Source organism: Hirundo rustica, chromosome 3 (genome assembly GCF_015227805.2).
Source record: "Hirundo rustica isolate bHirRus1 chromosome 3, bHirRus1.pri.v3, whole genome shotgun sequence".
Lineage (NCBI taxonomy): Eukaryota > Metazoa > Chordata > Aves > Passeriformes > Hirundinidae > Hirundo > Hirundo rustica.
The window spans coordinates 101,353,585-101,381,501 of NC_053452.1; the positions used below are offsets into that span (position 1 = coordinate 101,353,585).

A 27,917-nucleotide genomic window follows, 5' to 3' on the forward strand; every position below is an offset into this window, starting at 1 on the left:
TACTGAACTATATCAGACTATGAATGTCCAATTTGTTGTTGTTTGTTTGGGGAAGTTTGGGGCTTAGTTCTAGGGTGAGGCTTTTTGGTTGGAGTTTGTTTTTCATTTGGTTTTGGTTGGTTGTTTGTGGTTTTTTAACAGTCAAGAAAGCCTAGCAAGAAAGATTATCTCAAAATGATCTTTTTAAAAGATTCCCTAAAGGAAATGAGATTCTGATAGATGCTGTGACAGCATCCTGTATTTGAGAGAGTAGTTAATCCCTTGGAAAAGAACAGGAGCATTAAAATAATTTGGAAGTAGCAGGCTTTCTAATTAATATCATCCCACACAGAATCCTGGAAGAGACATACAGAAAATTCTTTCCTATCTGAAGCTGAAAAGGCCGTCCTCTGCCCAGACTTGAGCAGATACAGAAAAACACAAGAGCATGCAGTACAAAAACAGCCAGATAAATATCACCAGCTCAAATTTAAAAAAAAAAAAAAAAAATAAAAATGAACAAACCCTTTAAACTGAAAAGCACAGAAAGGTATGGTAGTTCACACACAAAAGGTCATGGCATCACACAGTTTCTCCATAGAGGCAAGAGAGGCAGGCAGAAGGAAAAGAGCGAGGAGTTGCACCAGTTCACAAGGACGTAACCATTAGCAGGTACTCAGAATGGAAATGCAAGGTCCAGCTACCAAATGGGAATCCTGAGTGTACAAAAGAATGGCAAAGTTTGGTCTGCAGGACACTAAGTCCATAAGAGAGGGGTGAAAGCTTTGAAAACACCACAGATTTAAAATTACACTACCCTCTTCACACGGCTTCCAATCTTCATGACATGCAAAGAAAATTATCTTAAAAGTCAAATTTATGCCCAAGCTGATTGAACCATCCAGCCAATTTCAAATGCACAAGCACAGCATTAACTTCTATTCATTAAGGGATTGAAAAAAAATATTAAACCAGTCACATACATCTCATTGTGCTCCTCCATTTTTAAGAATCAAAAGGAACCAAAAAGGGACTGAACTGTGGAAGAACAATTCATAGGGTGACAGAATGGCTTGGATTAGAAGGCACCATAAGGATCATCCAGTTCCAACCTCCCTTTCCATGGGTACTTTTCACTAGACTAGGCTGCTCAGGGCTCCATCCAGCCTGGACTTGAACACTTTTGGGGATGGGGCATCCACAACTTCTCTGGTCCCAGGATCTCATCACCCTTACAGGGAAATATTTCTTTCTTATATCTAATCTAAACCTCCGCTCTTTCAGTTTAAAGCCATTCCTTCTTGTCCTGCCATTACATGCTCTTGTGAACAGTTTCTCTCCTGCTCTTTTACTGGCCCCCTTTAGGTACTGGAAGGTGCTCTATCTCTCTGAAGCCTTCCCTTTTCCAGGCTGAACAGCTTCATCTCTCTCAGCCTGTCTTCACAGGAGAAGTCCTCCAGCCCTCTAGGTCATCTCCACTATCCTCCTCTGGACTTGCTCCAACAGTCTGATATTCTTATGTTGGGGGGCCCAGATCTAACTCAGCACTCCAGCTAGGGTCCCACAGGAGCAGAATCAGCTCCTCAACCTGCTGGCCATGCCTCTTGTGATGCAGGACAGGATACAATTGGCTTTCTGGGCTGAAAGTGCACATTGCCAGCTCATGCTGAGCATCTCACCACACAACACCTGAATCCTCCTCAAGGGGCTACTCTCAATCCGCTCTCCATCCAGCCTATACTTGCTTGGGATTGCCACCACCCAGGTGCACCGCCTTGCATTTGTCCTTGTTGAACCTCATGAGGTTTGCAGAGGCCCATATCTCAAGCCTGTCCAGGTCCCTCTGGACTGCAGCCCTTCCCTGCAGCAGTGTTGGTTACACCAGTTTCATGTCATTGGCAAGCTTGCTGAGCGTGCACTCAATCCCTCAGCACTGGTCCCAGTACAGACCTCTGAGTGACACCACACATCACAGGTCTCCACTAGGACATTGAGCCACTGACCACAACTCTTTAACCCCATTAATACTAAAACAGAGACCTGATTTTTGGAAATCTGCAAATGTCTTCAGATACTGCTTTATAACTAAAATGTTAAAAGCAAAAATCAAATAAACTAAAATAAACCATTCTTTTATGGCAAATAAATAACATGACGAGAAACACTTACAAAAGCAAATTGGGATTTTTTGAAGCTGGTAGACTTCAGTACCTAAATAGCTTTTCTTAAAAAAAAAAACACCCTTGCATTTGATTTCCAGAAGAAATGTTCCTTGTACTTCAAAAACAGCCTATCTCAGAGCAGCCAGCTGCATGCTCTGGCCACAAAGACTAATGGCATTCCAGGCTGCATTAGGCAAAGCATTGCCAGCAGGTCAAGGGTGGCGACCCATCTTCTCTGTTGGGCACTGGGTGAGGCCACGAGGAATGCTGGGTATGGTGCTGTGTTTTCCAGTACAAGGGAGGCATGGACATACTGGAGAGAACCTAATAAAGGGCCACTGAGATAAGGACTGGAACATTCTTCTTATATGGGAAGGCTGAGAGAGCTGGGAGTGTTCAGCCTGGAGAGACTCAAGGAGATCTCACCAATGTGTGTAAACACCTGGAGGGAGGCTGCATAGAGAATGGAGCCAGGCTCTTTTCCATGGTGCTCAGTGACAGCAGTGACAGGAGTGTGCCCAGAGGCAATATGCACAAACACAGAAGGTGCTCTCCAAACAGGAGGAAACACTGGCAGAAGTTCCCTGGGGCACTGTGAACTCCTTAGATATTCAAAAGCCATCTGTACATAATTTTGGACAACTGGGTCTAGGTTGCCCTGCTTGAACAGGAGGATGATCTCTGGGAGATTCCTTCCGACTTCAACCAATCTCAAATCCTGCAAAAACTTTTCAGTCTGTTACAATTAATACAAGAGATGACCTCAGAAAATGCACATCCGAAGACCAGGACCTGCTCCTATATGAGTCAGCCCCAGAAACCCAAGCTCAGAACTTTGCCACTAAAAAATAAGATGCTGAGAGAGCAGACCAAGCAATTAGTTGCCGCAGGAGAAGGCTAACTGCTGAGCTTTTAATGAGAACTGTCTGGTTGAACTGAGGCTACCATCCATTTTCTCTGTCCATCTCCTGAGATCTCTTGGCATCTAAAGCATCCAGCAACCATCGAGCAGGAGTCCTATTCTGGAATCCCTCAGGCTCTCAGAGATAGGGTATTCTGAACTTCTCTGGCAAAATGAATCAATATTCCCATTTGCAAAAGATTCCCTTTAACAGAGAATCTTTAACTGAGCACAATGATAGCTGAAGGATTGTCTGCTGAAGTTACCCAATGACAATGTCTGATTACTCAAGTATAAGAGAACAGGTCAGGACAACCATAAATGCACAAAGTCTATAATTCAAGTACCAGTGAATTGGTACAATCTGTTTGGGTTATTTGGTCTCCTCTTTCCCACTCCATCTTCTCCCAACTGCATAATGAACCACAGTTTGCATGAGTTACCTGTTAATCATTACCTATTACAGTTCTTAACACACAGAGGCAGACAGGAATAGAGCAAGAATTTTCACAGCCAAGGAGAGGAAAGGAAAGTGACCTAATACGGATTGCTCAGGTATCTGCTCAGAGAGTTGACCAAATGCCATTTCAAACATATGTCATCACTGTTCATGCCCTGTGGCATGAAAACTAAGGCAGTGTATCCAGAACAAACCAGACAGTGTCACCATGTCCCTATCTGTTTGCAGAAGATGGAAAAAAAGCACAATTAAGAAACATAAGCCTTTTTCTGATTAATCACATTTTCACGCTATGAGAGAGTAAGGAAAGAAAATCCAATATGTGATCATGAAACACAGGAGAAATCCGCTGTGGACAAATAATGGCTTCATTTCAAAATGAGTACACAGCAGGTCATGACCATCCTGATAATATAATTTAAACAAATGCCTCTCAGTGCTGACCTGAAGAGTAAGATTACAGGAATTATACTGCATAGTGGATATTCTTACATCAGCTAACACCTACAGCAGATGATTTAAAAGATTAAGGATGATTTTATTTCTTCATTGATTCTGCTCATAAACACAAAGTGGTGATGCATTAGCAAACACTGGCATTGCTTCTACCATTGCCCATTTTACTAATTTCAGAAAGCATCACTTACCTAATTCCATTATTATTAGCTGCTAAAATATATGGAATTTACTACTTCCAGCAAAAGGATTTCTTCTACCATAAGAACTGGACAGGGACTGCAACTGACATTTGTGTGTTGGAATTTATGTTGTACCCTCTATTTCAACTCTCATTCATAAGAGGATGATGTTTAAGAGCAGAAATCATCTCATATGCCTGAGATAATTGCACTTCTGCACTGCAAAGGGAATACTTCTTCAGGATCTTTGAAAAATGCACTGAGTAGTCATATGAATAGCAAAACATAGCTGGCACAACAAAGCAAACATTCTGCTTGTAGATGTCGCAGGCTCCTTTATTTAGACCCTTCTATTTACACAGATTGTATCACATACTAATTGCTCAAACAGGTAGTATGGAAAAACGCCTGAGAAACTACAGCCTCCAAAGCCACATAACTTTACATCAAACCAACATCAGAATAAAGCTTTATGCTGACACTCTTCAGAAGCACTCATGAATCAAGTTTTGTTCTCACATCCGAAAACCTTAGCTTTTTCAGTGTGAAGATAAGGTATCTGGACACAGATGTTAACACTTCAGACATTTATATAAAACACAGCAAAAGCTGTTATTCTGCTCTCCAGCAGCTAGGATTGATGAAGCCATTGGCTTCTGACTGCAGCTCTGACAGAAGCTGGTAGTAGGTAGTAAGGCCTTCACACCAATCTGGAAAGGTACCTCAGGTACAGTAACAGAATATACTACATCAAGGCAACATACATCAAATTTTAATTTTGTTATCACATAAAATGGTAAGAACTTACTGCGGGGACAACTTTTAAGTAATCACAATCACACTGCTTACACAAATTTCTGAAGACAACCTTTAGTAAACCTACGGGAGTCCGGACAACTGAAAACCAACACCACCAAGACACCAGTGTTATATGAAGATCCTCCCTCTGCAGAAGAATGTACCTACAGCATGTGCCAGCCAGCTTTTCAGAGCACCATGGTCATGAAGAGAGAGATCCAGAGGAACCTGAACTCTTGTTTCACTACAGCTGGAGACAAGTGGATACTGCTGATCAATAAGACCTCCTTCCATCTTGTAGGGGGAAAAAAATAGACGGTTTTATAGGTTTTTCTTTTGTTATAACACATTTACCTGGTTTTAGTGACATCTGTACACCTTATGTAGAGAAATGGTAAAATCTTACTATTTAATCTTACTGTATGCATACCACCTCATTTATACCTCACAAGATATCCTAAAGCATTCAAGAGATTAAGATTATTTGAAGACAAAAATGCTTTTTACAGAAACAGTAATACCTACCCCTAAAAACAGCACTCAGTATCAAAGCCAGAAGACAGTGATTAGGCACATGGATGATGACACAGCATATATTAAATATGGTATCACAAATGGACGCTATGGTGGAGGGAAGCAAAAGAGAAAAACCCCAACAAGCTGAAAAGCCTGACACTTAAAGAGCTTCCAGGATACAGGATTTAAAACAGACTCTCCTAGAAAGAGCAGAATACCAAGGAAAAGAAAGCTACCCATGTGACTCTTGTTTAAAATGGTGCATTACTTGTATGCATTGTGCATTTCCATGTGGTACGATCTATTAATAAAACAGATTATTCACTCTTTAAGTAATCATACACCAAATTACCCAGAGCTTCCTTTTGCAAGCCTACTGACTTCACAGTTCCTGTTGTGCCTGTGATGAGTAATGACTGCAAGAACTGCTTAGCACTTGGCTATACTAAGTATTTTTTATTTCAGTATTATCCGCTTCTGAAGATCAACTCCATGCTACATTGTCTAAGGTACTTGCATCTTTTTACCAGATGGAAACACACAAACTTCTTAAAGTATCACAGACCTAAAATTTCCCAAAAAATAGAACACCAAAAGTTCAGATTTAAGATAGGTACTGTAAATTCTACAGTAAATTTAAACCATGCTGTGATTTCTATCTTCTATTTTCCCACTTATCTTCCAACGTAAATCAATGCAACTTTTAAACAGAGAGTTTGAAATTTACTGTTCTAAAACATTGAGCTTCTCAACTAAATACTATGCCAACCAATACATAAGGAAATTGCTTTCAGGACGGCTATGTGCAAGAAATCCAATTTGTCCATAACAAAGAGAGCACAAGTAAATCAACTGCATACCTTCCCACAGCATCACAGAATATGGTGAGTTGAAAGGGATCTGCAAGAATCAGAGTCTAACTCCAGTCCCTGCACAGCACCATTCCCTGTGCCTGAGAGTGCTGTCCAAACGTTTCCCGAGCTCTGTCAGGCTGGTGCTGTGACCACTGACCTGGGGAACCTGTTCAGTGCCCAAACACCCTCTGGGTGAAGAACCTTTATTCTAAAATCCAACCTAAACCTGCCTTGACACAACGACAGGCCATTCTCTCAGGTCCTATCACTGGTCACCACAGAGAAGAGATTGGTGTTTCCTCTCACGAGGAAGTTGTAACTGCAGTGAGGTCTCCCCTCAATCTCCTCCAGGCTGAACTGACCAAGTAACCTCAGGCACTCCTCATACAGCTTCTCCTCAAGATCCTTCACCATCTTTGTCAAGAAGAAAAGAAGGGATTTCTTGTTTCAAAACCGAAAGACCATTTGTCTTCAAATGTAACTGAAAAGTTAATTCAAAGTAAAACCAACTTGCAGTGTCAAATACTCCCTCTGACATTTCTTCATTACTCAGCTTGGCTTCCACCTGTTTCTACTAACTTAAGGACACAAGATTTCTGTACTTTTTCTTGGCATAGTCTTCATTTCACCCCTCTTTTTATTATTGATGCTACCTCATATAAAAGGAAAGACAGGCATGCTACTAGTTGTTGCCTAACATGGTCTCCTCCTATCAAATTAACTGTCCCAAGTATAGAAATTAACTGTCTCAAGTATAGCTGGTTTATTTTACTTTAAATTGAAATTAGTCTGATCAATTTAAGTTAACAGCAAATCTGGACAATTATTGGGTGAGGGAAAATTAAAGCATAAAAAGATTTTGTGCAAGCTCAGATCAGATGAGAAAACTAAGCTATATGAAGTAATCTCAAATAAATTTTTAGTTATAATAGACATTGAAGCAAGACACCAAAAGGAAATGGCTAGCATGCTTATGACAACTAGAACTATTCAGGATCATGACAGTACTAAGGAAGACTTGGGTTTCACATAGCAACCTGCTCTAGCTGATCCTGCTTTGAACAGGCTGGGTGGGAATCAGAAACACTTCCCTCCACAGCTATTCTATGATTCTGTGATCTTGTCTTTAACTTCCAGTAAACACATTTGATCTGCAAAACTGATCAGCTTTAGAAGCTATAGGAAATTTAACATCTTTAATGTTAACATAAATGAGACACTGGATATTAAAATTAAGATGCTAGTATTTTTTAAATCACAATGCTTTTTATTTACATCCACCCTCCCTTAGAGGGGAAAAAAACCCCCACAAACAGAATTTTGATGGTTTTCAGCACATTGATATCAAGGGTCATGATCTTTTATCTCCAAGCCAGACACTTCATACATCATCACTTGCAGTTCTGCAGGCAAAACTGACTTGCCTAATTTATAGCCAGCAGTTTCATTAAGAACAATGTATTGTTTCCTGAGCTTGTTGTAATTAGTCAAGTGAAATTTTGTCTCAAATACAAGAGATTTCACCGAAGAATAAAAAAAATGGACAATTACGCTCTTAGAGAAGAAAATTTACTGTAATACATGGTATCCTTGCACATAATCTCTCTAACCCAAACACCACTGGCTCGATTCAGTCAAAGCCACACAACCAGAATTTTTAATCAACTCTTATTAGTGGCTGTGTTTGCCAGGAGCTGAAGAACATAGCTTTCACTGAACTCTTCTAGGTACAATTTATTCTGCCACTTCATTTTGTAGGGAGTCTGATTTATTTGACATCAATAGTTTGTTGAGGTAATAAACCATGCAGCAATGATACCATGACTCAGAGCTCATTTGCTAGCAGCAAGCTGCTTGGCAGCATGACAGACAGAGTAATGTGCCTTGAAGAAGTATTTGTATAGATGCTACAGAGATTACCAAACAAATACAGAGCCCTAAAATATGACTTTATGCTACCAACTTTTTGATTGACTGTGCTCAGCTTCACTTTAAGCACAAAGATTAAAAAAATAAGAAAAAAAATCATCTATATGCAAGCCAAAAAGCTACTCCATCCCAACAGATTTCTAACACACCCAAGCAATTTCATACTACTGCTTCCTTCCAAGATAGGGTTGTCCTCTACGTGCTTACAGAAACCAAATACGCAGTGTAAGAACTAAGAGAACCCTCCATCTGGTAAAAATTCATACTCAAGAAAGTACAGCTACTTCCTACAAAAGGAAGTCCAAGGTTTTTTCACCCTAATTTTCAAGTGTGATAAAAGAGGCTTTATATGCTAATAGCGTTATCTAAAAACTGTTATTCTGAGAACTCTGTTCTTTTGAGTAACATCAGCAATCAAGCGTAAAATGAAATTTTTAAAGGGAGGTGGGGATTTAAGAGAAAGAATGATTTAGACTCTTCTCTCTGGAAATATTAAGTATATAATCAGATTTTTTTCTAGTTACATTAAGGCACCATGTGCCTTTTTTGTACCAAACCAACTGAGAAGGCTACAACACTTTAAAAAAGCCCATGCATTATCTTTTTCAGCCTCTCCACTTCAGTATCAACCTTTACCAATCTGCAGACACTAGATAACTCCTACTCTTCTTTCTCCCTATACCTCTATACAGACAACATCCTCCCCCCCCCAAGATTAAATAAATGTATATAATCTTTCTTTAAAAGTACAGTAAAAACTGGTAGGCACTACCAGTAAGAAAACTGTAGTTCTCTTTTCACTCCATTCCTGTAATTACAAAATACATGCTTGTTAAAGGCCTTTCCACTCAAACATTCCAGTTTTAGGACAGATAATATATGAAGTTATTTTTCAACTTATACATTCATTGTTTCACATCATGCATTGAGTTCTATTCAGGCTCAGCCAGGAGTGTTACAGGAAGTTATCAAAGTAGATGAACTTGTAATAGCTACTTAGAGCAAATACTTTTAGAAGAAATTCACAAGGATTACTAAGAAATTTCTTTACAGCTGTTAACTTCAACAAGTGCTTACTTCTCAAGTAATTCAAGAGAGACATCCATTTACATGGTCATTTTTGTAATCATCAAATCTCCAGCACACAGAGAATCACTGTCTGGTGCTAGTCAGTGTTTCCATTCACAATCTTCAGAATACAAGTCAGATTTCCAGGTAAGCATCAGAGAAATCATGACATTCAGCACTATTAAACACCTGACTGACAAATTAAGTGCCACAATTAACATGCCAAGGGAATTAGTTTAGTCAGATGATCAAGACTTATTTGGCTGTAATTTGAGATTTTTAAGATAAAACCATCAAATCCCCTCCACACCTCCTTTGCCACATCTCCCATTGATTTTCTACCCCACAGTAAGAAGTGAAGGCAAAGAACTTCCCCTCAGTCCCAGCTCCAGCTTGGAGCATAAGGGAACTTATTGAGGACTGACATTCCTAAATCCCAAGGAAAGGTATGACCAGAAAGCACCTCCACAGATACCAGAGCAGTTACAACCAAAGTTTGTTTACTCAAATTCAAATCTCTTTTTATATTACCATGTTCAAACAGTTCACATACATGGGCATGGGAACAGTACAAAGAACTGTATGTCTACCAAAACAAAACAGAACAACAGAACAGCAGACGTAACAGCTATCAGGAAAGGTAAAAGTGCTTTGGAGGATGCAAAAGTTTATCAAAAACCTCTTCTTGTTTCAGAGGGTAAGGAAACCTGTATAATCAGTGCACAGCAACTGAATTGATAGCATCTTAAAAAACTTAGCTGTCTCTCACTTGTTTAAGCAATTTTTAGAGAGGCTGGAGAGACTGAGGAGCTTTATTAGCAGGTAGGGAAAACAGGAAGGAAAGGAATAATGTTTTTCCTATCTGTACACTCATGAAAGCTACAGGACAGCCAGCAGGGCAGGGAAAACAAGGTAACTTAGGTCAGTGAGTAATTTAAAATAATAGACAAAAATATTTTATACAATACACAAGTGCTTTTCCACTACAAAATCCACTTAAATCCATATTTACATCACATATCGGTATTTGAAGTTTGACTCCAAGGGCAAGATGCCCATGGAACAATGCAGGTAACCTCTAACTAGGATTGCCAGCCAGTGGGTCCCTCTACAATACAGCAAGTAAATCCCAAACCTGGGGCTATGCAGGTACATACAAGCACTGTGATTAGTTGTACATATACACATCCCCACTAAAACATTGACATTCTCCAGTCCTGAGGCCAGCTGGTACCAGCGGCATTCTACTGTACAGCACTTAACCTTCAATCTCACCTGGGCTCCAAGAGACACATTCAGAGCCTGAAGACATTTAGGTGCGGAGGGGAGTAATTCACATTAGTTTCTATTCAGACTGCCAAACAGAAAGCTGTAAGTGGCACTTTCCTGACAGAAAATTAAGTCGTTCCTGGTGCATTCCTTAGTTAAAGGTAGAGGCATCATTGCTTCTGGGATGCTCCAGCAGTGGAGGGAGCAAACATTTTAGTCTTATCTGTATCACCTACTAGAAGTGGCTCCTGGAGCTTCCCATACAGCAGCCACATATTGTTCACAATTTAAAGCAACAAATGACTGTTAATGTTTTTTTCTTCCACTGAAATAAGAGTTTTTTTAGTTTTATCTAACAGCAGATTAATTCATTCAAAAAGCAACATGAGCACTGTAGTAAATCTAGGTTTCCCCTCCCAGATGCACAGTAATAGCTGTGTATAACACACCAACATCTCAGTAGGTCAGGCCATGCAGTTAAACCAGCTGGTATGAATTAGGAGGATCAGGAATTAGTGTTGCCTTGCCCCAGTGCAGGAAATCTGCCTACCTGTCTCACGCTATCAGGAATGTAAACCACTGCTGGATTTCCATTTTCGAGAAACCTACATAACTTGTTACGATAAAGACCAAAGTGTTCCTGACTGGTACCTCCCTTTGTTGCTTTTAGCCACATTTAAAATTTCTTTTAGAATATTAATTAACATAAGTTCTAGCTTACATTGTTGAATGTCTAAAGAGAAATTTACATGAACAAGTTGCTTTACAACAGACTGTAATCAAAGAAATGTGTCTATAAACCAGCTATCCAACCAAATGACGTTCTTTCACATCCACAGTAGTTTGAATACATGAGGTTTTGAAGAAAATCCTGAAGATAAGAGCCTAATATGGGCTATTTCAAATAAGATAAAATTACACTCACTGTCACAGTACAGTTCAGCAGAACATTCTAACAGGTTGGAGAATCACAAACTAAGGCTGCCCTGGCTTTGTGCTTTCTGCATAAAGCAATTTTCCTCTTTGTTTCTTCTACCAGCATCTTTTCTACCAGCCTCACATACTTCAGGAACCTATTCAAGCAAGGATTTGCCATTTTACTAAGCATTTATGCAGGAATTAACATAGTGGGAACCTAATTTGTTTCTGATCTCTAGGCTAGTGAAATAGTAAAACATATGCACACAGTAATAAAACAAATGTCTTCCCTGTTTTTAAGAATGATGGAAAAAGAAAAACAAGCGTTACTGCTAATGTAATCAAGCATTCAAACTTAAAATAATGGTGTATGTGTTTTATAAATGTATTCTTAACCTATGACAGTATTCATACTGTCTTACCATTCATACAACGTTAAAAAAAAAACAAATTATAAACACTTAGTACCTAGAGAAATTTCTCACACAAATTGTGTTCCATTCAGACATCTTCCTTCTATCATCTTCAATCAACTAGCATTGGCTGTTTTCAAATTACATGTCTTTTGTAAACACCCAGAAATACTCAGGATTAAGGATTAATGATGAAAAAATAAGAATATGTAGAACACAAGAGATGTCTCAGTGGGGTATTATTTTAATGACCTTTAGATATTTCAGAAAGCTGGCAAAAACTCTCAAATAAACCATCCTCTCTCCTGAAAACAAAATCACAGTTAGAGAATTCAAATACTGAAATGTTATCATACAACTAGAATTATGGTATATATGCACCGTTACAAAAAACAACCAAAACCAAAGCAACTCAATAGTAGCATTCTTGTAAAAACAAAAGAAAATAAGTTTTAGAATGGAAACTTACTTGTGCATATTTTTCACTCCTATTATGATCATGATATAGTAGGAAATTCCACTTTGTATAACAAAATGTAAGGCATACCTAGGGGGAAAAAAAAGTAAACCCTCATAGCATTTTCTTTAATGACAATCAACTGCATGCATTTATTGTAAATTAAAGGCATTCAAAGTTTAAAGCCATGTCTGCTCCCAAAGAACACCACCCCCCTATTCAATTCAGGTTTTTTGCTACTCTTCCTTCTGCTGAGAACTTCTCCCTTTAGCATAGCACAGAGAGGAGTAATGAACAAAAACTAGATACCTAGTAGAATGCTTCAGCTCAACCAAGGATATTGCAAATGTTACTAACTCTTAAAATACAAAGAATATGTCTTATAATACTTCCATTTGGCATTGTTTCCCAAGTAAATAACTTAAACAACATGAAAGCTTTGTGGTTTAATTTCCATACTCACCTTTCTACCCATTTACAGCAATAGATATTTCAGATAAGGCCAACAATTTCTTAGTACCCACAATATTGTAAGATTTCCCACTCAAAGAAACAAGTGACAGTGTCCAGCCAGGCTCTTTGTCCTAGGTTGCCAGTAACTTTTAAAATGGATGGTGGTGATGGTCACCAAAACAAAACCCCAAGAAAAAAAAGCCCTACACACCAAGAAGCCACAGATTGATTTCAGAGGTGGTCTAAGCTCTTCTTGTTTGTTTACCACAGCTATCCCAACGCCATTGTTTTGGAGGTTTGCTTTGGTCTGCTGTAGAGCACCGGTATCAAAGCAGTGCCAATGAATGGGGGGAAGAGGTGATCTTTAGTAATTTGATTTTTCTGTTGTTGTTGTTTCTGGTACCTTAAGTGCCTCAGTAGCAAACTAACATATGCTCAAGTGACACAACTCATCTGATCTGGGAAATGTTTTTCCCCAGAAAAAGCAGCTATTATTTTGCTACAGCAATGCTGTTTTCTTTCAGCTTATCACCAACAATTTCCTAACTTCATTCCTCCTCTACTCAAAAGGAAATTACTTCAAAGACCTTCAACAAGAAAACCAGTTCTAGCCAATTAAAAATCCTTCATCCTACACATGATGAACTGAGGCAAAATAAGTCACTTGGACATGAGTTAACCTTGAAAAATCTTTACTTTTTACAGAAGATCCAATCTGTACAGGCTCCCATGCTTCACTTCTAGTTAGTCTCATTTAGACTAGTACTGCCTAAAATTCAAATGGGCATTTCAATATAGTAATTATCAATTGAAAAAGTATTTACTTGCTTTTTTTAATCAGCCAAGAATTAACAACATTGTGTAGCTAAGACAGGCGTTAGTGAAATGACAAAAACTTAAGAGGTTTGCTTCTTATACAGAGAAAGGATACTAAATATCAAAGCCAAAAAGAGTGTGGATTGACATGGAGTACCAAACCAGAATTACAGTCACGGAAAGGATTTTTCTTTCAGAGGTGTTAACAATAGCAAAATGATTGACCTTTGATTCAAACATTCAAAGAGATATATTGAAATACCACGTGGAACAGTAATTTTTAACTACATACAAAGGGTACATATCCTGGGCCTTTAATGCTATTTACTACTAGGCCAAGGGAATTTTTGCTTCTCTTCCTTTCCTCTACCACCATCGCAAGTATTACAAAAGTGACTGAAAACCAACACACTCGAGATTGAAGATGACAACAAAACTACTACTAAATGCCCTTAAAAGGGTGCAGATTTCAAACTACTTTCCACATTTAAGTTTGCATGATCTCATCTAGGGGTTACTACATTTACTGGTAACACTATATAACAAAACAGTAACAGTTTCCTTCTTGTTGCATATATTTATAAGATATGTTATAGCAGGATCCAAGAGTCACTGAAGTTGTTTCAGGGGCTTGTAACCTTATGCATACTTGATTCCCTGAGGGGAGGAACCAAAAAACCAAAACTCTCAAAAAACCTGCTTGTATAGTACGTACTTAACCAAAAGGAAAAAGCATTGGCAGAAATGTAACAGAAGTACCAATTTCTTAAAGAATGTGTACTTTCAACATCTCAAATTATGTTTTCATCATTTTAAAATCGTTTTTAGTTCCATAACTTCAAAATAGAAATTAATTGCAAATATAATAGATTCAAGTATGATCCAAAGCAAATTAGAGTAATGTGGATTTCTACTAAGGCAGTAGACATCTATCATTTTTTTTCCAGGGAGAAGTTTCTACAAATTTTTGTTTATGTCTGTTGGGAGTAGAGGTTGTTTCTTTCCAAAATCTCCCATACCCAAAATTCGTATATGAATATATTAGTAACCTCTTCTAACTACAAGTTACAATTAATGTTTTTTGCTTCTGAGCTTACACAGCTCTCAAAAAAGTTCTCACATAGTAGCTACTATCTCCCATATCATCCTCTGTATCTGTGGTGCTAAGACTGGAAGTCTGAGAGCAGATCATTCTCTCAAAGCAAAATACCATGGCAACATGTTTAAGAAATAGACTGGAGTAGTAGAGTTTTATATAAAAGTAAATTATCCATGTAAATCTAAAGAATAAAGGCTAGTGATTTATTTTCCTGAAATTTAAAAAACAATATACATGAATTAATGTTGGGAGATCTTTGCAACATGCCAACACAGAGGCCAACACAGCCTGCATATGCAGAGACAGATGCACACACACACCCTGTGTGCATCTTCCCACCTGCACAACAGCTTGATTAACTCCCCCTAGTTCAGCCATATGCTATAATAGTCAGCATAAATAAGTCTTTTATATACTTAAAGCTAAGTAAGCACCTTGTTTACAATGCAATAAAATCAAACTGGCACTTAAGCCATCCTGGGAAGATAGGAGCCATTTAGTAAGCTATTTTTTGAAGGAAAAAAAATATATATACCAAACTAAATGCATACCCATTTCTAATATTGCTAACATTCTGTCTTGCTACACGGCGAAAAGATCAAGATACGCAAACAGCAGTCATACAAAAATACATGTTTGAAAAACATTCATATCTTCCCTCCAAATCATTAAAGAAAAAAACAAAACCAAGAAACAGTATGAAGTCAAAGTCAGCTCCTTTCCAGGTGTTTTACACTACTAGGAGTATCATTATGTGTATTTTACAATATGTGTATTGTAATTCCAGCAATTCTTCCAAAAAGAAGTCACATTATATTCAATATTCAGAAAAAGACACTGAGTTATCTCATGCCATGAGTATTTATGGGGAATTATCTGAGTCTCCACATCTGTGCTGTGCCTCAAGAGAATTCTTCTCCAGCAAGTTTACAGAAAAAAAAAGCTGTACCAGTTAAACAAGCAGCACCTGCTTCATCTTCCCAAAATCATAGCCAGCCAGTATGGTAGTTACCAGTCCACAAACAGATGAGCTTCCAAAATTTGTGCATCACATCAGAATATTTAATCTTATTTCTGTACATTTGCAGCAGCTAAAAACCCCACAGAATTAGGTTCTTATATTATATTAAGGTTCTTCATAACACATAAATAAAAATTTAAAAGTTCCTGAAAAATGAATTTAAGTGCAACTTACCATCCAAAACAAAAAAGTGCAAGATAAAGGCCCAAGAGTGTTGCAACAACATGTCTTATAAATGGGCTGGTTTTGCTTGAATGAAGGTATGTTCGAAACCAAACAGCTGCAAGCAAGGCAAACAGTTGGCACACTACAAAGTTGACCTGCATAAAAACAAAAAAAAAAAAGAAAGAAAGAAGATCTCACATACGTGTATATTAAAAATTAACAGAAATATCCACACATTTTTTAGCAATTTGCAGAACCTGTAGCTTTGCATGTCTAACAGCTTTTCCCATGAATCCCTCCCTGGCTAAGGCACAAACCAGTGCTCCCCCAAGCAGCTCAGAGGAAAATGTAATGAACACGAGGCAATACATGCATAAATCAAGAAAAGATAATTGTGTATTTTGCTGTAGATTTTCTAAATACCAAACCACTCGATCAACCATTAAATCACTTCCACTCTCCCAGTAAGGTGAAAATCAGAGCTGCAGTTTTGCTTTTTTAAGTGAGCAGGACTTGAAGCTACGTATCAGCTCCAAAAATCCCTGACAGATCACTACAGTGCTACGTAATCAGATAAACAGTTTGGTTGAACACTGCATTTTCTTCTTGTGCATTCAAGTAGGATAGTTTCAGAAATTCTTCCTCCCTTCAGGCAGTTTATTCTAGAAGATAGAAAATTTCTTGTATATTAAATATTTAAAGACATTAGGGTAATGAAAGCAAAAGCAGAATTTAACAGAACTAAATCAGTGAGTAAAAAGAATTGTTCTGATTGTGGCCTGAAAAAAATTTAACAGTAAGGGCACAATAAAGAAAGAAATTCCTCAAATACAGCAACCACTACCAAAAGTGGCTTAAGCTACAAAAAAATGAATAAATTACATTATTTAGAAAATAACATTTCTCACTTCATAGATTTTATTTTTCATTTGCATAGAAAACTGCCTAGTAATTTCCCATGTCTAATAGGGGAATCCCAAGTCATCACAAGCAACAGCTTGGGAACCACTGCTTCAGGTCATAAGCATTTCAATACAAGAAACTTGCACATCCTGCCTGCTTGACTGGCCCTCTGCACAGCAGCATTTTAGACTGTTTGATGGCACTTAGCTGAAATACACACAATCTTAACACCACAGGGTACAATGACAACACTATTTTTATGTTCCTTACAGCAAGCCTAATACTGATGCGTGCAGCAACAGAGTGCACACTTGCAGTACCGTAATTCAGCTTTGCCATTTGCTTTATCATTTTTCAACCAAGTTTCAGGCCACAACAGGTAAGGGCCAGAGTATGCAAACATGGTCATTTTTAAAGTGGTAATTAAAAAAATAGCTACAGAACTCTCATTCTTGTAACAACTGAACCACTCCAAAACCTGTAACACCAAGTTAAAGCATTAAGCGCTAGCAGGGAAAGAGACTCAGAAGGCAGGGCTGTGCTTTTTAATAGGAGCAGTTTCCTAAATTAAACTATTCTCTAAACAGTCATGTACACTTTTCCATCCATTCTCTTACTCCCACATTTCTATTATGTTTTTAACAGCATTTGAAACATCCTAAATAAATGAGGAAATATTCTTTCAGGGCATAACTTGACCTGTTTTCTCTCCTTTATAAGCAATGATGCAAATGAAACAGAGCGAGGTTTATTACTCAAGATGATTCTATGGATTTACTGGAAAAGTTTCATACAAAACATTCAAGTGAGTCACTGAAAGGGAAACAAACTGATAGTTTTAGAAAAGAGAGCAAGAAAGAAAAATTATAACAAAATAATTAATTAATTCAGCATCAACATTTGTATGAATATTTCTTACAGAAATTATGCTATGTAACCCACAAACCACGTTTCTGATCCAGAGAATTCACATTCTAGACAGACTAGAAGGGAAAGGGAGACAGAGAAGGTTGCACATTCACAGATATGCAGTGAAGCTGAGGTAAAGAGACATGAAAGAAGTGAGCATGACTACCTGTCCTGAAACGGACACACTTGCATTGCTGGTTTTACTGAATGCCCAGACATTAGTGCTTTGACTGCAATATGGATAATTTACCAACTGGTAGCACACGGTTTCCTTCTTTTTCAGATTACCATTAAAAGCAAGTTAGCAAGACTCAGGGAAAAAGGAAAGTCATCATCTGGCTCCTACTAATACCATGAAAAGGGTATAAGTGTGGCATTTCTCATCTGTATCAGCTCTATAGGAGCAGACACTAACAAAACAACAAACCTTCCATCTCACAATTCAGGATGAGCCTGCAGGTTTAGGAATGTGTAAAGTCTTCACACAAAACACAAAAAGCAAAACTGAAAAAAGATTCAGCAGATAGGTACCCCCTTTTCACTCCCTTTCTCGGACACTTGCTTTTAGTTTAGCTATTTACTCAAATTATCAAATCTGTATCTGAAAAAACAGGATCCCATTAACTAAAAAACAAGCAAACAAACCCCCACCAAAAAAAAAAACCCAACCCAGAACACCCTCCCCAAGAAGAATATTTTGAGAACAGAGATAAAATGCAGGCTAACACACCTTTAGATCAACCCCACAAGCCAACTTCCAGGGATGTGAATTTATTATGTCAGTTATTTAAACACAAATCCAAGTGACGCAAGCAGCAGAAACCTTTTCCATTTCCTCACAAATGAATCCAAAACTGCCAGTGGGTATTTTTGAAGTGCTCTTACCCAAAAAAGTGTACGCACACAATACTTAGAAATCTAAGGCATCACCACAATGGTCACACACCACCCTGCATTTCTTCTCTACTCTTACCATCCCATCCTTATCCTTGTCTCAGTGCACCCAAATTCAGATTACAAAGCACCAAGAGTTCTGCAGAACTTGTAAAGCTCCCAAGGCTTTACATAGGCGTCAGTAAAATCAAGCTATGCAACAGTTAAGGTTTGAAAGCCATGCAACTTGAGTTTAGCCTTTATACATACATACCTACTTCTGACTATGTTCTTTCTGCTGCTTCATTCTATTTTCCCCAGCAGTATTTCTGATTCATGCAGTAAATGGACAATTGCCCAGGTTTTGCCCTCATCCTGTCACCCATTAAATGCTTACCATCTGCATGCTACACTGAATATAAAAACCCTACATTTTATGCAGCTCTGTCCATAACGGGGTAAGACTACATACAATAAATGTAAACTTTGCAATAATTTCATAAGATCAATATTCCTATTCTAAAGGTGAACGACTAGCTCAAAAATTATGAAAGCCCAAAGGGTAAAATGAAAGCCCACTGACTTTGGTTGCTCAATTTCAGGCACTCAGTGCCTAGTTTTTCAGTCAGTACTTTTAACAGAACTTTAACTGGAACTGTGTTTTGAAAATAAAAATTCAGCTTCTATTCTGATTATCAAGCATGCATATAAATCAGGCCCAAAGTATCTCAAAATGCAAGCAAAATTTAAAATCATGTCTACAATCCATTTTTTTCCTATTGTTTCTCCAGCTCACAAAAAAGCTCTGGTTTATTCGTGATTTGCATTCAAATACAGCAGCTCATATGGAAGAGTTTGTGAGCACTACTGGGCAGTGTTAGAGTCACAGGGGTAATCCTCATCTCACACTGATTCTGACTTTAGAGCATCTGCTATCACAGGTTACATATTCACTCAGTAAAGATCTTGACTACTTACATTTTAAGAGAAAGCACAGGATTTCTACAACAGAAATCAAAACATAGCTGTTTGCCATTACCTGTGGCTTTCAGCCCACAGCGCTCATTTCTACCACTTGTACTCATTTCCAATGGAAAGAAGTCTCATCCCTTGCCAATACTACAGGAAGTAGAATGAGAAACAGACTCTGTGGGCTCCCAAGTTCCATCACATGCACTTCCAACTCCAGCAGCGAGATAATACGTGCATCTACAGAGTTTTAGCTCAGACCAGAAGGGGCTCCCGAAGCCTCCCAGTTATCTGCACTTCATGTGCTTTGGCAAGTGCTGTGCAATGGTGTCTGGATACACAAACCTGGAGTATCTGCTCCAAAGGCGAGTGAACATTTAGCCCATGGACTAACCTAGGCAAAAGCAGTATTTCCCAAAATGATTACAGCACCCATGTTGGAACTTCAATGCCAACCACTTCATCCCACAGAAACATTTTTCCTGTCCTGCACTACTTGATTTAGTAAACAATGCCAAAATTTAACACTCAGCCTTTTCCTAACTCCATCTCCCATCTTAAGCCATGCTGACCAGCGTGGAATTGACAGACAGCTTCACGGTATCCACACTAGATAGAGGAAGAACTTGCCTTGACATACACAGCTTGCCTTGAAAGGGTGACAAAAGTTATCTGGCTGCCTAGGAGACAAAAGGAACAGACAGCAAATGAACAGGAACAAGGACAGAGCTGGACATCACCTCGGAAGCTTCCATGAAAACCAGGCGCTCAACCAAGCAATGATTTTGATGGCAAAAGTTATATATACAGACTTCAACAATTGGGAACGGTATACTTGTGTACCTTATGAAAACTTAGGTCAAGCTCTTATGACATTGTGAGTATGGGCAAAATACAACTTGCTAAATACCATGAGTTGGTCAGATGTGAGCAGAACACCCACAAAGAACAAAGACAACATGTTCCCTAAAGCTGCATGATGCATTCTTTCAAACCAAATTGTAACGTGCATCCACGAGGTCATAAAACCTGTTCCAATAAGCAGCTTCAATTTTACAGGAGAAATTTTAAAAAACAAGAAAACCCCAAAGCCCCCCCCCCAAAACTAACCAAGATCTATTTAAAGCTGACATTTCATTGGGGTGGGGGGGATATCTTGCCATGGAACAGCAAATTTCACCCTGAGCAGTTATAATTTAGCACATGTATAAGAAAACAAGCAATTTTTTATTCCTCCTCAGCTACAGGCTATCAACAGCTCAGCCAATGAGAATAACACCTCAAAATCTTACAGAGAGCAGTGTGTAATGGAACATTATGTGAACATAAGAATAAAAACCATACAACTATAATGTAAATCATCACCACCAGTTATTCAGCAATGAATGATGTGTGTGTTAGACATACTAAGCTATTACAGACCCTGCTGTGTGTAGCCTAGCAATTTCAAAATTAAATCCACTATTTTGGTTCAAAACTAGTCATACAAGCACTGCAGTTTCTAGGCACAACTCATCCCAAATGTAATAGTAAAACATGAACACAAATTCACAGTTTTAATATTTGGAGTAGCTACACAAAATACAAAGCCATTATATCATTAACTGCATTAAGCTATCAACATAAGAAATTCTCCATTCGCATGATCTCTGCAAAAGCCAGTAGAAAGTATATAACTTTTAAAGACACTTATCTTAGTATTTTAAAAGAATTAAATGTAATTTATGCTATCTTTTGTAAAAACAAAGTTATTGCTAAGGAAAAAGTATTTAAGGAATCAAGCCTTAACATAAAGAAAAAAAGAGAAAAAGGTCGCTGACTGTCACAAGGATTTTCATCATCAAGAGGAAATTCTAGCATAACACTGGATTTGAACAGCTGGAAGTTTCCAACTCTACAACACAGACACAGCATCTTTTATAAATTGTTAAAGAAATTTAAGTCCACATTAAAAGGAAATAGAGAAGAAAAGTTTATTTCTTCTACAAAACTAATTTTAATATATGCAAATTTTATCTACTAGCTCAGATTTTAGGCTAAGCTTCCTCTTCATATCAGCTATGGTTTCTTTATATCAAAAGGCAATTGCTGCAGTCAAGACCTCCAGAATCCTGCTACTTCACAGCACAGAAGGCATTTGCCTCATGCAGAAAAGCAGCCAAAGAAGGGAGGGAATTTTACTGATACGGATAATTCCTAACTGAATGGCACAAGTAAATCATAGAGGCCCACACAGCCTACTAATAATTCACTGAGAAGCAGCAACACAATGGCACAAAGTTTTGCTTTCCAGCTAGAGGAAGGAATGGAGAGACACCCAAAGAACATTTCCAACAAAGTACACCACAAGAGAAACAGTGGTGTAGCAGGTAAAGCACCAAAGATGACTCAGGAGTGTTGCATTTTACTCTTCCTGCCAATCACACAAACTCTTTGGAAGTTACCTCGTCTTGGTGCTTCTTTATTTTCTCATTTTTAACAAATTTTCTCAAATAAGAAGAAAAATAAGTATTCAAACCTCTAAAATGCAATGAATGCCTGTGGCCTCAATATAACACTATGGATGAATTAAAGCCGATGTGGAGGGGTTTGTTTGGTTGTTTTGTTTGGGGGGTTGTGTTTTTCTGTGGAATTTTGTCTGGGTTTTTGTGGGTTTTTTAAAGTTATTCTTGAAAAAAAAAAAAGAAAGGCAGCATTTCTGTTCTTATTGGTGATGAATTAGGCTTTGAAAAAAAGATAACCCAGATATAAGGAGAAGCACTAAAGCCTACCTGATCATGTGCAGAGTCTAAAATAACAAGTTTAAGATGCAAGATGCTTCACAGACAACAGTCAAGAACGTGTGGATATGGCAATTCTGCAGATAGAGATTTAGGAGTACTCCCATTCCCCCTCAGAATTCAGTTTTCCTGAAGTGCAAGAAACCAGCATTACCTGTCTCCCTATCTATAGTAATTTTTGGCTCTCCTTTCTACCCCAGAGAGAAAGTTATGCTATGAAAGCATAAAAGAAAGACCTGTGAAAAAGAAAGACCTATGCATCCTCATTTATCTGACAGGGCCAGTGAGCAAGGTGCACTAAGCAGCATTCCTCTTCTCCGACCTTTAGCTCTTTTCCATGGCCCTACAGCTACTAGAGAAAACAGGGGAAAAAATAGTATATGAACTACAAAACCTCTTTGAAATGAGTTCTCATAAGAGCTAGGAGTTCAAGACAGAATAATGTACATTCACCTTAAAAATACCTTAAAGCTGAGGTTTTAATGCTTTTTCTAAATGCGTAGGTCCACTTTAGCAGTAGCGTTTTAAACACAAACCTCTTCAAGCACCAGGTTCGTTGATGCATACTTGTCAAAAATTGCCAAACCCTATCACAATTAATGAAGCATCAGTTGTGGCTTGTTTCTTAAATATCATTTTCTTGTGCCTGCTCCAAGTTAAGTCAAAACTATTGCCTTTTCCCACCAAAACAATGCGTTTAGGAATGAAAAACATCTACAAGAGTTCATGAAAAATCGGTTATAACATACAGGGGAGTTAATGTTTCTCCACAGCAACCAGACAGCAGTATTAATGAATATTCTTCCATCCAATTTCTAACCTTCATCAAATATAAAAAACTTGTACAATTATCCAATAATTGCCTAATGCCAGACAGCTAAGACCTGAAGAGTGAGAATTACTATTATCTGAAACCAATGTCAATTTTCTAACTACCACCTGAGAGCTGCTGCACTAATATTAAAGGGGGGGGGGGGGGGGGGGGGGGGGGGGGGGGGGGGGAAGAAAAAAAAACACCAATGGAAATAACATTTTCTACAGTAAACCTGAAAAAAGCAATTCCATTACAAGGCTCAAAAATCAAACTGCTTGGTAATTTTCTCCAGTTTATTGGGAAATGTCAGGAAGAGGAGTTCAGAGAACCTTTCTTCTCTGAATGATAGGAAGAAACAAGATTCTTCTTTCAACTGGAAAGATCATAAATCTTGCAAAAATGCCTTCAAATGCATTTTTTATTCAATTAATACTCTGTGCCTTACATGACAAAAATATAACTAATAACACTCCTGCTGTGAAATTTCAACCTTGCTTCATGGGTGAAACATGAAGAAATGGAGAATAAGCAGCACTGATTATTTTGAAATCATACCAGTATGGGAGATGTTTGTATTAAGGCACAATGTTCTTTGTAGCAGACTGTATTGTTGAGTGTTTATAAAGTATCCAGTGTGAAGAGACACTTTTTCAGATGAAAACTCCAAGCACAGCCTTCTAATAGCAGCCACTTCCTTAAAGTGCTTCTTCCATTTGTGTTAAGTCAACATCACTGGCAAATGCTCTTTAATATTGGACACATACACTTCATCTTCCCATTAATTCCTTGGCAGTGGAAAGGACTTACACATAAGATCCTAAATGTCTTCTTTCCAAGCTGGTTTCAGTCCAAAATACCAAATCCAGTTGTGACATAGGGTATTAATAATATTTCTATTTCCCGTATTAACTTTCGGTTTGCAATACTTAAGTATGCTACAGAGAGTGCAGCACATAATGAACAACATGACATAGGCAACAGTAATCTGGTTTGAGCAATAAATGAGCATCAAATCCAATAAGCTTTTTCAAAGACGGCTTACTTAATCATTACTCAGAATTACTCCAAGATAAACTGTATGACTAAAGATGTAAAACAAAACATCAAGTACGTTTTATAGTGAAAACAACCAAAACTAATTCATTAAGGATAGGAAGACATTGGCTGAAGGGCTCTTAAGAATTCAACATTATAGATCACGAGTTGTCAAAAAAAGCCATTTATTCATGGGAATACCCAAAATCTAGGATGCAAATTTGGTTCAAAGGTGAAATCAGACTAAGAACGCTGGCCTGGGTTTTTTGTTTGTGTGTTCTGTTTCCTTCTCTCTTCAGAAATAAGGACCTAAACCACTTGCTTCTGTTAAGCAAAAACTGGTTTGGCCAGTTAAGGATTGCAGATCTCAGACTACCATGGAAAAAGAGTTTACAACATCCAAACACCACAGCCTGGCATTATGTTGGCAAAACACAGCTCCAAACAAAGACCAACTCCAGTTACTGTGCTGTTAAAACCATGGATTTTCATCACACTTGCAGTGCACATGCACATAATGAGACGAACTCAGAATCTCTACTCAGTCACACGTATCAGCAGTACACTGATAACAAAATCAGCTGGAAAATAACACAGTTTGAAGTATTAGAAAGCAGGCATTCTTTATTACACTGCTGGACACTTTCAGAGGATATCTTCTCTAATCAAATGTGTGTGTGAAATTTTACAACAGTATTTATTCCATCATGATCATACATATTCATTATAGTGTACTTCCTAGCTAATACATAAACATTTCCCTAGAACTAATTTGCATGCATCCATCTCCTACTGGAAGCCCCATTATGGTCCTAGAGGGCTGTCTAAAGGGGTCTCTGGTGGTCATACCCAATTAATGCCTCAATATTACAGGTGACCTTTCCTTGAACTTTTTGGGGGGGGCATGTGCTGTTACTTCTTGAGAGAGAACTTTGCCAAAAGAACCACTATATTCCTCCCTATCTGTTTATCCAATAGTTTCAGCTATGTTCATCATCCTGTGTGCATACTTTTACATTCTTTTATCCTTTTTTTTGCTAGTTAATCTTTAAGCTCCATCTAGCAGCTCCAAGGGAAATGAAAATTTCTATTCTCTGTGTCTTCTTAAATACAGAGTATTCAAATGTGTATTTGAATGACAAGTTTTTATTTTAAAGTCCAGAGAACCACTACAATGTCCAAAATTTTGCAAAAACTTTACAAGCTATTCACTTTCCTAGGCATTTAAAAATAAAGCAAAATAACCAACACCTATGGAGGTCTCTTTCTGAAATGCAACCAGAAACTGACATTTTCTCAATTAAGATCTACTTCACTACAATTATATCTTCCTGGTATGTGAGAAATTGAACTACATCTTAAAATAAGCAAGAGACATTGAAAGTAAGTCTATTGTCCATATAGCGAGCATAAATCTGGTAATGACAACAGTAATTTCAATTAGCAAGTAGAACAAATGTTCCTCATCTTTAAAATGGTCGGTGCTCTCCATGGGAAGGAAAAAAAAACAGGAAAGGGCTTCACCACACTGTACCTTAAATGAACTACTATCCAACACAGTCTATATTCTTCCATGTCTGTTATCTTCCTGCTTTTCCCAATTCAGGAATCATCACCATGAGATCAGCCAAGCCTCATCTCCAAGCACTATAACAGCAGCCCTTTAAACATCTGCAGTAATCTATACAAGCAATGGACACTACTTTGAGATGTTACATCTTTTCAAATTAATTCCATTTTTAATAATATTTTAGTAGCATTTAAAATTCTACTTCTATATTAAAATATTTTATCTGACTTCTTATATTCAATTCCATTACAGCAAATGATTTGCTAATGTATTCTAAGCCAGACCTTCTACACATCTCAGCTATCATTGAACTTCTAAAATTCCTGCAGATTTGTGATGACCTCAAATTCTTTCTAGCCGTTCCACCATGAAGAATGAAACCCAATTCATTTTAGTCTGGGCCTTCAGTTCACTATTTCAAAGATATGCTTAGTCAGTTGGATAACTGGGGGTTTATATAGGTGTGTATTTATACATATATGTAAGATTGAGAGGAAACAGTAGAATCAGGAGCATTACTCAGCCAAAAGCCAAATGTTAAGAATGATCTGTACAGGTGGCATTACAATATAGAATATACCACTGTAGCAATACAACTAGTATGCTCAAAAGCCACATTTGAGAATAAGTACACCTTCTGCAGCTTAAAGCACTTTAACTGGAGATAGAAGAAAACACCAGAATCCCAACTACAGAAAATCACAACACTATGGCCAAACCAAGATAGCTTCTTCACCTTTGGACATATTATTCCAGAATAAAAAGGCAGAGCTGTGGAAGTTTTCCTTTGCAAAAGATGGCTTAGCTACCAGAATGATCATTTTAAACAAGTAGGCATAGCTAGCACTTATCTAATTTTGCAGACAAATTGAAATTCTCAGACAGATCTGTTCACTTAAACAAGTGCTAAAAGACTAACAATGTTGATTCAACTAATGTTGAATTTAAAATACTTCCCAAAGGAAGGAAAGAAAATTAAATAGCCATACTGAAGAGCTACATCAACTTTCTTTGTAACACAAATACTGTGAAAATGCACACATCAACCAAACAGGTTTTCACTTGGCTATGTGCAGTTGTTCTCACTTTTCAGGAGAAAATAAAACTCCAGTCTGGACTCCGTAGTTCAAGGGAAAAAAGGGCTCCTGTTACTCATGAAAAAGTGCACATTAGTCAAAAAAATAAATGTGAAGAAAGCATTCTGTAATCAAGGCTGCAAAGGATGTATCTCAGTGCCTCATTAGGTCAACACAGGAACAAGTAAACATGAGTTAAAAGTCAACAAATGTCAGGAGTACTGAATGACAAAGATCATTCATCTATTTCAGCTTTATTGGTTTTCAGAACTCTTGCTTAAAGTCAGCACAGTCCTCAAGAAAAAGCCCATGAAGAAAAAAGATCAACATAGCTGTGGTACAAGAGATTTGCAGCAGAAACCCTTCAGAAACAGAAAACAACACAGTGGTAACCATGCACTTCATAAAAAGTAACTCTTTTCATCTTCCTTATGCCTTGCTCTTTTTTCTTTATTAGACTGTTCTTTGAGCACTCCACTATTTCTTTTCAGCATCCCAGAACTGCAGTATTTCCATTGCAATTCCTGAACTCCATTTTGGCTTCAGATATCGGTTGTACTGTCACAAGCACAGGTAAGTGTCCACACTTACACCACCCCAACACCTTGCATAAGGATGGAAAAACAACGTGACAAAACAAAGCAGAGGACTGTAAGCTTTTCAGGTAAAGAGTGTTTAGTTTAGATGCTCACTGTAGAAACCTTGGGTGCATTAATACTTGAGTTTTTCCACTGCTTTGCAAAAAACTGAAGAAAACATACCCAGTATGAGTATGAAAGCATGTGAGAGAACAAAATCCACTGCTGCTTCCATAAATATTAAAGAATTTAAGCAGCTCTGTAATTTGCATCCTCACAACAGTACTAATGAACCTGAATATCAGATGTATTTCCTTCTTGCACTAAATCTATCACTTAATAAATCTTTTCTAACACTGTAACCAGTGTTTGTTTTCTTTTCCAACTCAGTTCATGACAGATTTCACCTCTTCCTTCAAGACAGTCTCTTTCTCTTGTCAATTTTTCCTCTTACCCCAACCGTTTCATCTTGCTCTGTGCATTTTTAATTGCAG

At 37.9% G+C, this 27,917-nt stretch overlaps 1 protein-coding gene across 2 annotated transcripts in view; it reads right to left on the reverse strand.

Annotated features, from left to right (window-relative positions):
- The window catches only part of MBOAT2 (membrane bound O-acyltransferase domain containing 2), a 92,085-nt gene that overhangs the window by 58,618 nt on the left and 5,550 nt on the right, over positions 1-27,917 (reverse strand). Inside the window, exons 2-3 of one of the 2 annotated variants that reach the window (XM_040058973.2) lie at positions 15,926-16,071; positions 12,375-12,452 (exon numbers count right to left, since the gene is read on the reverse strand). In XM_040058973.2, coding sequence (XP_039914907.1) covers positions 12,375-12,452; positions 15,926-16,071 — 224 coding nt within the window. The remainder of the gene's footprint in view (positions 1-12,374; positions 12,453-15,925; positions 16,072-27,917) is intronic. The other variant, XM_058419824.1, reaches the window with a different exon arrangement.